The sequence below is a fragment of the Labeo rohita genome, chromosome 19, assembly GCF_022985175.1.
Source record: "Labeo rohita strain BAU-BD-2019 chromosome 19, IGBB_LRoh.1.0, whole genome shotgun sequence".
Lineage (NCBI taxonomy): Eukaryota > Metazoa > Chordata > Actinopteri > Cypriniformes > Cyprinidae > Labeo > Labeo rohita.
Window position 1 is genome coordinate 22,976,276 of NC_066887.1, and position 14,565 is coordinate 22,990,840.

Below are 14,565 nucleotides of genomic sequence, written 5' to 3' on the forward strand. Positions count from 1 at the left end.
CTTTTAAAATTAATTAAAAAAATTAAAATGCAAATAAAGCTAAAGCCTAACAATCTTTTTGTGAAATATTTTTTCTTTGAAAAGTGATACATACCACTTGGTTTAATTTATGATATTCTAATGCAGTGTTGCTTAAATGTGAAAGTAGTTTCTGAGGCCATTGTACCGTATGTAAAAGCCTCTTCCTCAGACCTTTATTTTGAAATCCATCAAACTTGTCTGAACATGAGTTGCTGCTGATGGCGTTCTTCACACGACTGAGATAACAGAGCAGTTCAATTTTCAGTTTCAGTGAACTTGAAGACCTAGAACTGTTTTTGCTCGGTAAGTATAGAATTGTATTTTGAGTTCTTAGCCACTGCTAGCTATATTTAGTGAATTTCGATGAACGACTTATTGCTTAGGAGTTTTATTAGTAAGCGATAATTTATTATTATTATCATTATCATTATTAATAAAGTTAAAGCGATGGCTGAGATTGACAAAAATACGTTTGTGTACTACTTATTTTTAAGTAGTAGTTAATGATACATTGTGTCCTGTTATACTCTCAGCCTTTGTACACCGATAGGGAGAATGATTTTGTCAGCAGTTACAGAATTGGGAGGAGTTAATTTTCCTCTCTGGAAGACAAAAATCTTTATTACACGTCAATCTTCCTTTCTTTTAGGTCAGTTGTTCTGTCATTGAGTGACTGGATCACTGTGCAGAAATGTCTTACCTTCCAACTCTCTTCAAATACGTCGATGAGCACCAGGACGAGTATGTTGAGGTATTAAGATTTTCTTTACTGACGTCACATTGTATTATATTATATAGTCAAAATTTGGAATATGTGTATATTTTAAGCTAAGATAGTTTTGTTTTTTATTTAATACCCTGTTTTGTTTATTCATGTACTTTCATACATGTTTTCTAAAATGTTTGATGACTTTACTGTTATTTAGCATGAATGTATTTTCTAATGGTAATGTAAACACTTTGTGTTTGAAGCGCCTGGCACAATGGGTTGCTGTACAGAGTGTGTCTGCCTGGCCAGAGAAACGAGGAGAAATCAAGAAGATGATGGAGATGGCAGCCAAAGACATTGAGAGACTGGGGGGAACTGTGGAGATTGTTGACATCGGCATGCAGAAGGTGTTTTATTTTTCTTTAAAATTCAGTTAATATTAATCTCCTACAGTGGAGTTTCAATTTGTATTTTTGTGTCTGGCTTTGGAATTTTGAGTGAGAACAGCCTTGAAACGCAAACATTACAAGCTGCTTCCTGCTTGTAATTTTTTTGTGGTTGACCGTGTGACTGCACAGGTCTCGTGCCCTACAAGATTGCAGTCGTGTTGTTATGCTTTGAATATACTGAAGTAAGGATCATGTGAAAGTGACATTAATGGTTCCTCCCAATATTCCGTCATTATCTGATGTAGTTCCAAATTCGTATGCTATTATTTCCTGAGAAACTGAAACATTTATTTGTTCCAAAGTAGACCTACAGCAAAAACAGTAACATTTTACTATTTAAAATAACTGTTTTTTATTTGAATATTTTTTTAAAAATGTAATGTAAGTTGAATGTTTGCATCATTACTCCAGTCCATTCTAATATTCTTATTTGCTTCTCAAAAAACATTATTATTATGTTGAAAACAGCTAAGTAGAATTTTTTTTCTGGTTTCTGTGATGAATAGAAAGTTCTGAAATAGAGCATTTTTCTGAGATAGAAATCTTTTGTAACATTATAAAACTGTATCATCACTTTTGGTCAATTTAAAGCATCCTTGCTGAATAAAAGTATTGATTTTTATAACTTCACTCCAGCATAATTTTAAATTTCTAATGCATTGCCTTTTTCTTGTTTCAATTTAGCTGCCATGTGGTGAAGAGATCCCTCTTCCTCCAATAGTTCTGGGCAGACTTGGCTCCGACCCAGGTAAGAAGACTGTGTGCATTTACGGCCACTTGGATGTGCAGCCAGCCAATATTGAGGATGGCTGGGACTCACCGCCCTTCACTCTGGTGGAAAAAGACGGTATGATTGTGCACGTACAAGGCATTGTTTTTTTTTTTTTAAAGTGTACGGTAGCATTCTCTTGGGGTTGAAGAGACTGATACTAGCATCAATTTATTAATGAAGTGTATGGAAGAAACCTGTTAAGACCAAATGAGGTTCTACAATTGATTTGCTTTTTGTGCAATACTCTGAAAGCAGTGCTCCCTCCAGGTAATATTTCACATTCGATTTGGCTAAAATTAGTCGCCACTAGCGTTTTTTTTTAACAGTTTTTTTGTCCTGCTTGCATGCGGGTGTTGACACAAAAAAGGAAGAAATCTCACCGACTCAGCATGTTACATTTGTGTCCCTCCAGCCCGAAGAGATTTCAAGACAAATCCTATTGTCTCTTTTTGCTGAGATAGATCTGACGCTTGAGCCTAGCCTTGTGACCTGTCAGCTGATTCCCATAGGTTTTTTTCAAGCTGGCACAAATGAATATTCATTTTAACAAAAAGAAGTATCAATTTACCTTTGTCAAATTTACCTACTCAATCTTTTTTCTTTCTTCCACCAATTCAGAAATTTCACAACTAGGTTCAAATTTCAAGATTCTCTTAAATGATTGCTTTGTGTGTAGTAATTCTCTAGTAATCTATTACAACTGGCTTTAAGTTATAGTTTTTGTTAAATAAATACCAAGGCCATGCATCTGTGAGGGTTTTATATGCACTTTGATATGTACTGTAAAATGCTTGCTGAACTGAGATTGCATTATAATCATCACAGTTTATGACATTTTATTTGACTTCGGCTCATGCTTCATTTAATTGTCATAGGTAAAATGTATGGACGTGGATCTACCGATGATAAAGGCCCTGTATTAGCCTGGTTCAACATCATCGAGGCCTATCAGAAGATTGGACAGGTGCAAACGCTGTATTTTCTTTCCAGTGATACTGTCTGCTTACTTATTAAGCCTGTAACGCCAGTGCAAAGTCCTCATGTTTTTCCAGCAGTATGACCATATCAGTGGCTTAAGATGCTAGACCTTTAGCATTGCCTGCATTACTTCATCTGTTTAATGGAACTTTAAATTTAAACAGTGTAGAATGTGAATTAAATATTGCAGCTGCATGTGCACCTAGAGTGAAACTGTGAGGAAAAACTGAGTCTAACACTGCATATCATTGTGTTGAAAATCAATTCACTTTGCATACAGTTCTCCCCTTATCCAGCAGTTACCTCAGTTTCTCAATCATTATCACCTGAGTGAACTGTCATTGCCTTTAAAGCTCCTCGTTTACAGATTCTGACAGCAGAACAGTCTAAAGGTTGTTTTGTGATCTTTGATAATTTTTAAACATTTTGCCTTAAGCTATTTTAATTAGGTCTAATTTAATTAACTGTAAGCCTAATTGTAATGTTATGCAGCGTTTCTATGATACATGACAAACGCTAAAATAGGAGTACTTATCCTTTATGACAAGTTTTAGCATAATAAAATGTTTGGTTTGTAAATAAATACACGTTTTAACAATTTATATGAACTAATCTATAGATTTACAGTTGAAGTCAAAAGTTTACATACGCCTTGCAGAATCTGCAAAATGTTAATTCTTTTACCAAAATAAGAGGGATCATACAAAATGCATGTTTTTTTTTTGTTGTTTGTTTGTTTTTTGACCTGAATAAGATATTTCATATAAAAGGTGTTTACATATTGTCCACAAGAGAAAATAATAGTTGAATTTTTAAAACTGACCCTATTCAAAAGTTTACATATACTTAATTCTTGTTTCTAATTCTTTTTTTTAGTGATAGTTGTTCATAAGTCCCTTGTTTGTCCTGAACAGTTAAACTGCCCCCGTTCTTCAGAAAAATCCTTCAGGTCCCACAATTTCTTTTTCAGCATTTTTGTGTATTTGAACCTTGTCCAACAATGACAGTGTGAAAAGATGGATCTCAAAAATCATGCAGAGGAAGACTGAGGGACTCATATGCAACTGTTACAGAAGGTTCAAACGCTCACTGATGCTCCAGAAGGAAAAACAATGCAGTAAGAGCATCACATTTAAGGGGTGAAAACTTTTTGAATTTGAAGATCAGGGTAAATGTTACTTATTTTGTCTTCTGGGAAACATGTAAGTATCTTCTGTTGCTTCTGAAGGGCAGTACTAAATGAAAAAAATATGATATTTAGGCAAAATAAGAAAAATGTACACAAATGTACTTCAAAAGTTTACACCCCTGGCTCTTAATGGACCGTTTTTCCTTCTTAAGCATCATGTAGGATCCCTCTCTTATTTTGGTAAAATAATGAACATTTAGCAGATTCTGCAAGGTGTATATACGTTTTTGACTTCAACTGTATATTAATTGAAAAAACACACTGTAAAAACATTTGAATGGAATTTTTGCACTAAAAACTTAATTTACTTAATCACAGGATCTGCCCATAAATATAAAGTTCTGCTTTGAGGGAATGGAGGAGTCTGGATCTGAAGGATTGGATGATCTGGTTTTCTCTCGCAAAGATACTTTCTTTAAGGATGTGGACTACGTCTGCATTTCTGACAACTACTGGCTGGGGAAGACCAAGCCCTGCATTACCTACGGCCTGAGAGGAATCTGCTACTTCTTTGTTGAGGTAGGAGTTATTTTGTTACTTTAACGTCAAAAGAAACTTTAGATTTGTAGCAGTAGTTAAACAGTGGCATTTAAAGGATTTGTTTACTTCCAAAACAAAAATTCACAGATAATTTACTTATCTCTTTGTCATCCAAGAAGTTCATGTCCTTCTTTCTTCAGTCATAAAGAAATGATGTTTTATGGTGACTTCTGTGGTGTCTGTGAGTTTGAGCTTCCAAAATGCAGTTTAAATGCAGCTTCAAAGGGCTCTAAATGATCCCAGATGAAGAAGAAGGGTCTTATCTAGTCTTATGTAAACAATCGGTCATTTTCTTAAAAAAAGATTACAATTTATATACTTTTTAACCTCAAATGCTCGTCTTGTCTGCAATTTGCATGTGTACCCTGTGCACTCCAGTTCAAAGCAGTTAGGGGAAAACCCAAGCTCATTGGCTTAAACATTTAATGTTTAAATTTTTGAGATTTTTCTCATGTGTAAATAACATGAGCGTCTTTTATGTTTTCAGGTGGAATGCTGTGATAAAGATCTTCACTCTGGCGTGTTTGGAGGATCCGTTCATGAAGCCATGACTGACCTCATAGCTCTGATGGGTGAGAATGATGTCTGCATATTTGTTTTTGATTACATTGGGATATCTGTCTTTGGTTGACCTACTAAAGTTACCTTTAAGGTTAGAGCAGTTGTCAGTGATTTCCTCTTGATTAGCTCACCTCAAAATGTAATGAACTTTAAAACAATTATTTGTTTGTTGATGTACCAATATTATTTTTGCTTTGCTTTGAAAGTGCATTAAGTGTTTTGTGTTTTTAGGCTCTTTGGTGGATAATAAGGGGAAAATTAAAGTACCCGGGATATACGACCATGTGGCCAAACTGACTGATGAAGAGATGAAGCTCTATGAAAAGATTGAGTTTGACTTAGAAGAATACGGCAAAGATGTTGGAGCAGACAAACTCCTGCATGACACAAAGGTGAATCCACATTGTCAGTGTCAGCTGATGTATTGTAATTTTGTGTGTCTGTTGATTCAAGTCATCAATTTAAACTAAAACCATAAAAAAAATCTTACTTGAAATAAACGTTAACTGAAATAAAATAAGACACTTCTCATTTTCATTTAGCTTAAATTGAAGTACTAAAATAATAACAAAAAGTGAAACTGAAAGTGAAACACAATAACACTGATTAAAATAGGGCTGTTTATTTATTCATATCAATTACAAATATAATGTAAATGTATACAAGCATGTTTAAAAAATGGTCCCAGTTTAGTCATGTTGCCAACCTACATGTTTTATTCTCATCGATATGTATATTAAACCAAATAATATGTTGGTTTATCTGTGCAGGAGCAAATTCTGATGCATCGTTGGAGATACCCCTCTCTTTCTTTGCATGGAATAGAGGGAGCGTTCTATGAGGCAGGAGCCAAAACTGTAATTCCACGCAAAGTCAATGGCAAGTTCTCTATTCGCCTCGTCCCTGACATGGATCCAAAAGTGGTGGAGAAACAGGTTTGAAGTTGTTTAAGTCATCTGCATACCTTACAGACATGTTTGCTGCGTTACAGACGTGCTTGTGCTGACATGTACTGCTTATCTATAGGTAATTACACATGTAGAAAACAAGTTTGCGGAACTGCAAAGTCCCAACAAACTGAAAGTGTACATGGGACATGGAGCCAAGGCCTGGGTGTCTGACTTTAACCATCCACACTACATGGCTGGCAGAAAGGCCATGAAGACTGGTAAGACATTGACATAAAATACCAATTCCACTGATGTGCTCATGTGAAGTCCACTTCCAGAACAAAAATTTACAGATAATGTACTCACCCCCTTGTCATCCAAGATGTTCATGTCTTTCTTTTTTCAGTTGTAAAGTGTTTTGAGAAAAACATTTCAGCGTTTTTCTCCATATAATAGACTGCTATGATGCCCCGATTTTGAACTTCCAAAGTGCAGTCCCAAATGCGGTTGTAAAAGATCCCAGCCGAGGAAGAAGGGTCTTATCTAGCGAAACGATTGGTTATTTTCATAAAAATAATACAATTTAAATACTTTTTAATCTCAAACGCTTGTCTTGTCTTACTCTGCTTGAACTCTGTGTATTATGGTTCAAGACAGTCAAAAAACTCCAATGCTATTTTCTCCCTCAGCTTTGCAAAGTGAACATGCAAAGAAGACCAAACACCCTTAACAAAAAAGGTAAAACGGCGATATAGGACGATTCTGAAGATGAGGGAGAACATGAGATGGGAGTTTTTCGACACACCCTAACTGTCGTGAACCGGAAAAAAAGAGTTCAGGCGAGCAAGACAAGACAAGCGTTTGACATTATGAACATTTTTGACATTTTATGAAAATAACCGATTGTTTCGCTAGATAAGACCCTTCTTCCTCGACTGGGATCGTTTATAACCCCATTTTGAATTGTTTGAAGCCACATTTAAACTACATTTTGGAAGTTCAAACTCGGGGCATCATGTCCACTATATGGAAAAAAATGCTGAAACGTTTTTTTAAAAAAACAATTTCTTTACAACTGAAGAAGGAAAGACATGAACATCTTGGATGACAAGGGGGTGAGAACATTACCTGTAAAGTTTTGTTCTGGAATTGGACTTCTCCTTTAATCTGTTTTAATTACAATGTTACTTTTGATCCTTTTTTAAAGCAATTATTATTTGAGATGCTACACAGTTTTTAGAAACTTGTGACAAATTAATTCTTCCAAGTGTTACAACTAGAGCTGGCAAAAATGTGTTGCCTTGTGTCTGTCTTGTCAAAGCAACACGATTTTTTCCTTCTAATTCCTTCTAAACACAATGTAATTCTCTATCTTTTCCCGATGTTAGTGTTTGGTGTGGAGCCTGATCTCACCCGTGAGGGAGGAAGTATCCCGGTAACTCTAACCTTCCAAGAAGCAACCGGCCAGAATGTCATGCTGCTGCCTGTCGGTTCCTCTGATGATGGAGCTCATTCACAGAATGAGAAACTCAACAGGTAAAGTTTACGCATAGCTATGACACGCATCTTGTTATTAAGGTGTGGCTGTGAAACTGTAAAAGCGCATGAGAATGGGTAATCGTCCGATTGCTCTTGGGATGCTTGAAAATATTAATGGTAGTCTTGCATTTTTTTTTTTTTCAATATCTTCCCCCTTTTTTGCCTTGACAGATCCAACTATATTCAGGGCACCAAGATGTTGGGAGCTTACTTCTATGAAGTATCTCAGCTTAGCTAAATGGGACGTCTCATTCAACATGACCAGGCTGGTGTATTTTTAATTGTCTGAAGATGTGAATGAATTACTTGGATAAGGGTACGGTCACTTAAAAGGTTTCGTCATCCATTTTTTTTTATATGCCAAGGATGGCATTAATTTACTGGTGAGAATAGTATGGTAGCAGTCTGAGCCAAATGACCTGATGACAATCTGACTGTTTTCATGCAGTATCACGTTTGACATGTAAAACAGTTTAATTGATCTCTGCTGGCATTTTGCTGTTATATTTCTCAGTATGTAGTCATTTTCAGGACCCACCCAACTCTTTTTTTCAGTCCAGTTCACTCTAAAATGATCCATCCAGCAAGTGTTTGTGAGACTGGTCAGATTTAGAAAAATAATCAATTGTTGCTTCAGTCCTATATGTACCTTGTAGCTGTAACGCGGTTAGTCTGTCTCTGTGTCTTAATATCCAGTTTTCAATAATAGTTCAAACTGAAGGAAATTCGTTTTTGGGTTATCTGGTGTAATCTGTTTACATATGACAAATGCACTCCTATAAAATGCAAATTGTCTCATTAAAATTGAACTTGATTGCATATATAATTATTATTTTTTTTTTTTTTTACTGTCATTCACTAAGTGTAGACTGTTTTCAAAACTTCTATAGCTGACTAACTAAAAACTAACTATAGCTGCTGAAATAAATAATTCCTTGTATAGAATTGGTTAGAAAACAGAACCAAGATACCAGTCTAAAGTGTTTTTCACTTTTGTGCATTTTGATTTGTTTTTTGTTTTTTAATGATTTGAGTGAATGTGCCAGTCAAGAAAATTTGACCTTATGTACCAACGAAAGTACATATGTAGCCCTGGACCACAAAACCAGTCTTAAGTAGCACAGGTATATTTGTAGCAATAGCCAAGAATACACTGTATGGGTCAAAGTTTCTTTTATGCCAAAAATCATAAGGGTATTAAGTAAAGGTCACGTTTCATGAAGATAATTTGTAAATTTCCTACCGTAAATATATATATAAACGTAATAAATATAAATATAAATAAATTTTTTTTTTGTTTTCAATATTGAGATTTTTTTGCACGCTCAGATTCCAGATTTTCAAATAGTTGTATCTTGACCAAATATTGTCCTATCCTAACAAACCATACATCAATGGAAAGCTTATTTATTGACCCTCACAACTGGTTTTGTGGTCCAGGGTCATGTATAGTCAGTGTCACAAATTTGCACATTTGATTAGGGAGCAAGAAATGGTGAAGAATGTCACACACACACATACACACACACACACACACATATTTTAATATTTTCTTTAGCGAGGTTGCATTAAGCTGATCAAATAAATTAAAAATAAATAAATAAATTGATCAAACAATCCTAAAAACATTTCTCAGTTTCCACAATATATTAAGCAGCACTACTGTTTTCAACATTGATAATAATAGGAAATTCTTGAGCACCAAATCATATTAAAATGATTTCTGAAGTGTCATGCGGCACTGTAGACTGAAGTAATGACTGCTGAAATTCAGCTTTGCCATCATAGGAATAAATTACATTTTTAAATAATTAAAATAGTAAACAATTATTTTAAATTGTAATAATATTTCATGTTATTATTATTATTATTATTTTTACTTAAGCTTTTTTTACTTTATAAGTCTTACCAACCCTGTATGTTTGAATGATACTAATTAGAGGCCTTAAAGGGATAGTCCACCCAAAAATGAAAATTCTGTCAAAATTAATTACTCACCCTCATGTTGTTGCAAACCCGTGAAATTTTTGTTCATCTTCGGAATGCAAATTAAGATATTTTTGATGAAATCCGAGAGCTGCATAGACAGCAGCACAACTGACACGTTCAAGGCCCAGAAAGGTCGTAAGGACATTGTTAAAATAGTCCATGTGACATCAATAGTTCAACCATCATGTTATATCAGTCTTTGATGCATGTTCATGTACAGTACCATCAAAAAATATCTTATTTTGTGTTCTGAAGATGAAGTCCTAACAGGTTTGAAAAGACATGAGGGTGCGTAATTAATGACAGAATTTTCATTTTTGGTTGAACTATCCCTTTAAGGATGCACCTAAATGAGCAACATCTAATATATATATATAACCGGGTCAATATATACTTAAAAATCATTGTAAAAATGCTTTTTTAGGCAGCTGGCCCCCTGAAAATCATCTTACTTGAGTTGGTGTTTGAGTATATACTCATACGTATCTAAACACTTTTTAATAGCCTTTACTTATCGTTCTTTATTTTCACAACAGTTTATATTTAATAGCATTCAAAGAGTGTGATGTGGTCAAAGTGTGTATTTATGTGTATCCTGATGTCTGATGCTCACAGGTGGACTGACAGCACACTGGTAGTTCTGCCCTCTATGAGCGGTAGGTCACATTTATCCCGTACCTCCTCCGTTATAGCCCCAGGAACGGTGCAACCACAGCCAGGCGAGGTAGATGAATCCAAATGGACAAACTTGTCTGGTGGCGCTATTTTCCCATGACACCCAGTCTCTAAATGTGACCAGACAGCCTATCTCTGCCCTTAAGATTTTTATTTTTTTTTTTTTTTTAACGTCTCTCCCTCTCTTCTGCTAGTGTTCGGAACAGTTTCAGTCCATCTGACATTTTTTTTTGAATGCACCATGTTGAAATGCACATCGGCTTTGTGAGAGATCTTGGCCTGTGGCAATGGCTGTCAGTAGGAAGAGTTGCAGAGCAGGAGAATTTGAATATGAAACTGTTTACCAGGCCTCGCTGTAAGGATCAGAGCCATATTTCATCAGGTCTTACTGGTTCAAGAATGTCAGACCTCACAGCAAACACAGGTTGTCCTGTCTGTGATCTAAATTTGGGCATGAAACGGATTTGCAGGTTTGATGTTTAACAAGACATGGCTGGAATGCATTGTTGAAATTTATAATGCAGAAAATTATCTTTGCAATGCAATACTTGGCTCTATTTGTTTGCTTGTAGAACTACAATTTGTATGTAGATAAATTAAGCTAACATAGTTATATACAAGGTCATTGTTTATATTTACTTCCCTGGGCCCAGTAAATAGGCTGTATTGTGGATTTCCCTTGTGAGTGTAGTTATTTTTTTCCCATTTTATTCACTAGATGGCGACAAATGCTTATGTTATTTTCAGATTTCAATCCATGCGGTTTTCAGGGTTTAGCAACCAGGTTCCATACGTGATGTGCGTGCATCTAATTTTTGAAGCACTTCTGAAATCATAGTCTTTTTTAAATAAATGAATTACTGAAGTAACAAGCTTGTTCCAAAATACCCAGTTTTTACTTCTGCGAAAGTGCAATGAATGAATATCGAAATTATATCAAAACTGGTAAGACGCTTTCAGAATCTTGTCATTTTCAAATTCGTTTATGACAGGCGAATAACAAAACACCACAACGGTTATTAACGGCTCATTTTAGTATAACCGTTAATGGCATTTCATCTTTCAGTAACTATAGCTTTTTAGATTAAATTATGGTTAGCAGGAAACCTCTTTGGCTTTGAGGTTATTCCAAACTTTTGAGTGATGATTTCTGCTGACATAAAGATGGACGCTTCAGGACCGCCAAAACGATTTTGAGGTAAAATCATCTTTAATACTAAGTTTCATGTTTAATACGCAGTTTAAACATGACAAATAATGTATGAAGGTAAGTGTTTATAGTCTATTCAGAACTGAATCGTGAATGTCTTTCAAATTACAGTTAAGTTACTGAATTTGAATGTAGCAAACGGATTCCAATTCGAATTTGAATGTTACAAAACTCTATTAAAATGACGTGAAATTCAAAGAAGTATACAGAACTGTATCTATACATTTATTGACAAGACAAACTTTGAATTTTAGTTCTGTAAAAACATTTAAAAAACCTTGAGGATAGATAGACCTCAAGGTTTGTTGTGAATTAGCGTGGCTAAACACTTCATTTCCCATAATGCATTACTGTGGTATGCTGAATTTCTTTAAAACGCAATTCAGCAATTTCCACTTCCTCACGTTACGATTTTTAGTAGGATTTCAGTTTTTCAGTTGTGAAAAACTCTGGTAGTAGCAACTGTGTATTTACCAAAGTATGTTTATTATGCAAAGAGAACCCTGAACCAGTTTTACCATTTTAAACCTCAAACATTTAGACACACACTGTGTTTTTGTCTTTCGAACATGAGATGTGCGAAACAGAAGAGACAGTAAATCAGGATCAGTCTCACCTGCAGCCAGCCTCCATAAAACTGAAGGAGGGAGTTGAGCTCCACTAGTTTTATGAGGTCTGGCTCATTACCAGATTACATTAGCTTGTCTCTCTTACACATTAATAAAAAATCTTAATTTTTAAAAGTTTTCAGCAGTGTTTGCCCTTTTCCTTTCAGTGAAGTCAAACATTTCCAGCCTATAAAGACTCGTCTTGCTGCTGGAGAGGAGCCAGGGCATGTGTCCGTGTTTACCTCGCAGGCACCGGGTCGCACGCTCCTTTTGTGCCGATGTCAGATTGGCACGACACATGGTAGGCACTTAAGCAAGTCGCCTCACTTCTTTTCACCGTATCAAATTTATACGGACGTACCGTCCGGCGTTCGTATCTCCTTGATGTCTCTCTCTCATGTGTTGTCAGTTGCAGCATGCCTTGTAGCACGACTCATTTCAGATATTATTCAGTTCTCTAAAGCCGTTGATCAGCATACTAAATGATGATTTCTGAACAGCCTAACACTCCCCTAACACTCTAATACAATTAGGCCAAGACAGCTCGCCTGGTTATGTTTAATGGGGATGACATCAGAGGAGATAGCAGAGAATGAATAAGTCATTCTTGGTCTCATTTCAAATGTGAAAGATTCATACCAGTAATTTAGATGACAGTATTAATTTAACATGACACTGCATTAATGGTCGATTTTAGATTCACAGAACTCGTTTAAGTGGAATGGACTTCCTTAATTTGATGAGATGTGATGGCAGCGCGATGCCACGTCTCTCTCCATCTCTCTCTCCCTGCGGCATGGCAAGCACACACACATACACAGATGTACGCCAAGCTTTTGCTGGTGTCCTCAACACGCATGGTGAGCGTGTGTGTCTGCATGTGTTTTGAAACAACCACACTTTTTTATATTGATGGTTGCTGGCTTTTGAGTTAATATTTCTGTTTGGAGGTTAAGGCACGAGAATGTGATGATTTTAGATGGCATCTGTAACTAAAACGCACATCTACATCATCATAATTCGTAAAGATCATACTGGATCCTAATTTTGCAAATACAACATGATGCTGCAGTAATCATTCTAATATGCTGATTTGGTTCTTAAGAAACATGTTTGATTATTATCATAAATGTGACCCTGGACAACAAAGTAGCATGGGTATATTTGTAGCAACAGCCAGAAATACATTGTATGGGTCAAAATTATATATTTTTTGTTTTATGCCAAAAATCATTAGGATGTTAAGTAAAAATCATGTTCCATGAAGGTATTTTGTAATTTCCTACCCTAAATATATAAAAACTTAATTTTTGATTAGTAGCATGCATTGCCAAGAACTTCATTTGGACAACTTTAAAGGTGATTTCCTCAATATTTAGATTTTTTTTTTTTTGCACCCTCATATTACAGATATTCAAATAGTTGTATCTCGGCCAAATATTGTCCTATCCTAACAAACCATACATCAATGGGAAGCTTAATTATTCAGATTATGAATAAAGCTCAATTTAAAAAAAAATTACCCTTATGAATGGTTTTGTGGTCCAGGGTCTCAAATGTTGAAAACAGCTGTGCTGCTTAGTGTTTTTGTGAAAATATATATTTTTTTAAAACACAGTTTATTTATAATATATAATTGTTTGTTTTTACTGTCACTTTTGATTAAATTAACACAGCTTTTGATTAAATTTACACAAAATACATTTTTTTTTAGTTGTAGCCCCAAACTTAACTGTAGTGTGTGCATGTATGATCAAATTATTCAAAATTTAAATGATTTAAAATGCATTAGGATCCATTCTGTTTTTTGCAAATTATATATCAGCCCATTGTGAAGATAACATTATTTTTAACATGATTTCATCTACATTTTGCTATTTTACACAATGAAACGCTAAAACTATTAAAGCATTAACAGATGGCGAAAGGTTTATTTAAAACAATTAGTATGAATTCAGTGGGATCCAGTTGTCTGCGACCATCAGAGAAAATGCTTCTGTTGTTCATAATTTTTTAAAACAACATTTAAATTGAAATTTCAGAATTTTCCATGTTTTTCAGAATGAGTTGCACTTCCTTTTACTCTTTGTTTTGGTTACTTTTAATTCTTGTTGTGTCATAACTTGTTTCAAAATATTAAAACTTATTTTCAAGTTTAAATAAAAACAAAAATTCCACATTTTTAACGTAGTCTCAGACTTTTGGTTACCACAGCCTCTGTGTACACAGACAGCTGCTTTGGCAAAATCCCCCAGCGCCCTGCTTTCTGCAACACTCCTTCTCTTATTTTAACTCGCTCCTTTGTACGTGACTGATGATTTTCGGGGATCGTCGTCTCCTGGTTGGTTGCGGAAGCCACAGGTTGATGAAAAAGTTAGGCGTGTTATTGTCTGAGCTGCTGAGTCCCCAATGCGGCCGTGTGTCTCAGAGGCTTC

General features: G+C 35.3%; 1 protein-coding gene across 1 annotated transcript; it reads left to right on the top strand.

Moving 5' to 3' along the window:
* The first annotated feature begins 208 nt into the window (after window positions 1–208).
* On the top strand, window positions 209–8,129 carry cndp2 (carnosine dipeptidase 2). Its single transcript, XM_051137427.1, has 12 exons — window positions 209–324; window positions 671–772; window positions 994–1,137; window positions 1,864–2,026; window positions 2,827–2,915; window positions 4,437–4,637; window positions 5,146–5,230; window positions 5,451–5,611; window positions 5,990–6,154; window positions 6,246–6,387; window positions 7,498–7,645; window positions 7,820–8,129. Exons 2-12 carry the CDS (start codon window positions 713–715, stop codon window positions 7,884–7,886), a joined length of 1,425 nt encoding a protein of 474 aa, XP_050993384.1. The 5' UTR covers window positions 209–324; window positions 671–712; the 3' UTR covers window positions 7,887–8,129.
* The last annotated feature ends 6,436 nt before the right edge of the window (window positions 8,130–14,565 follow it).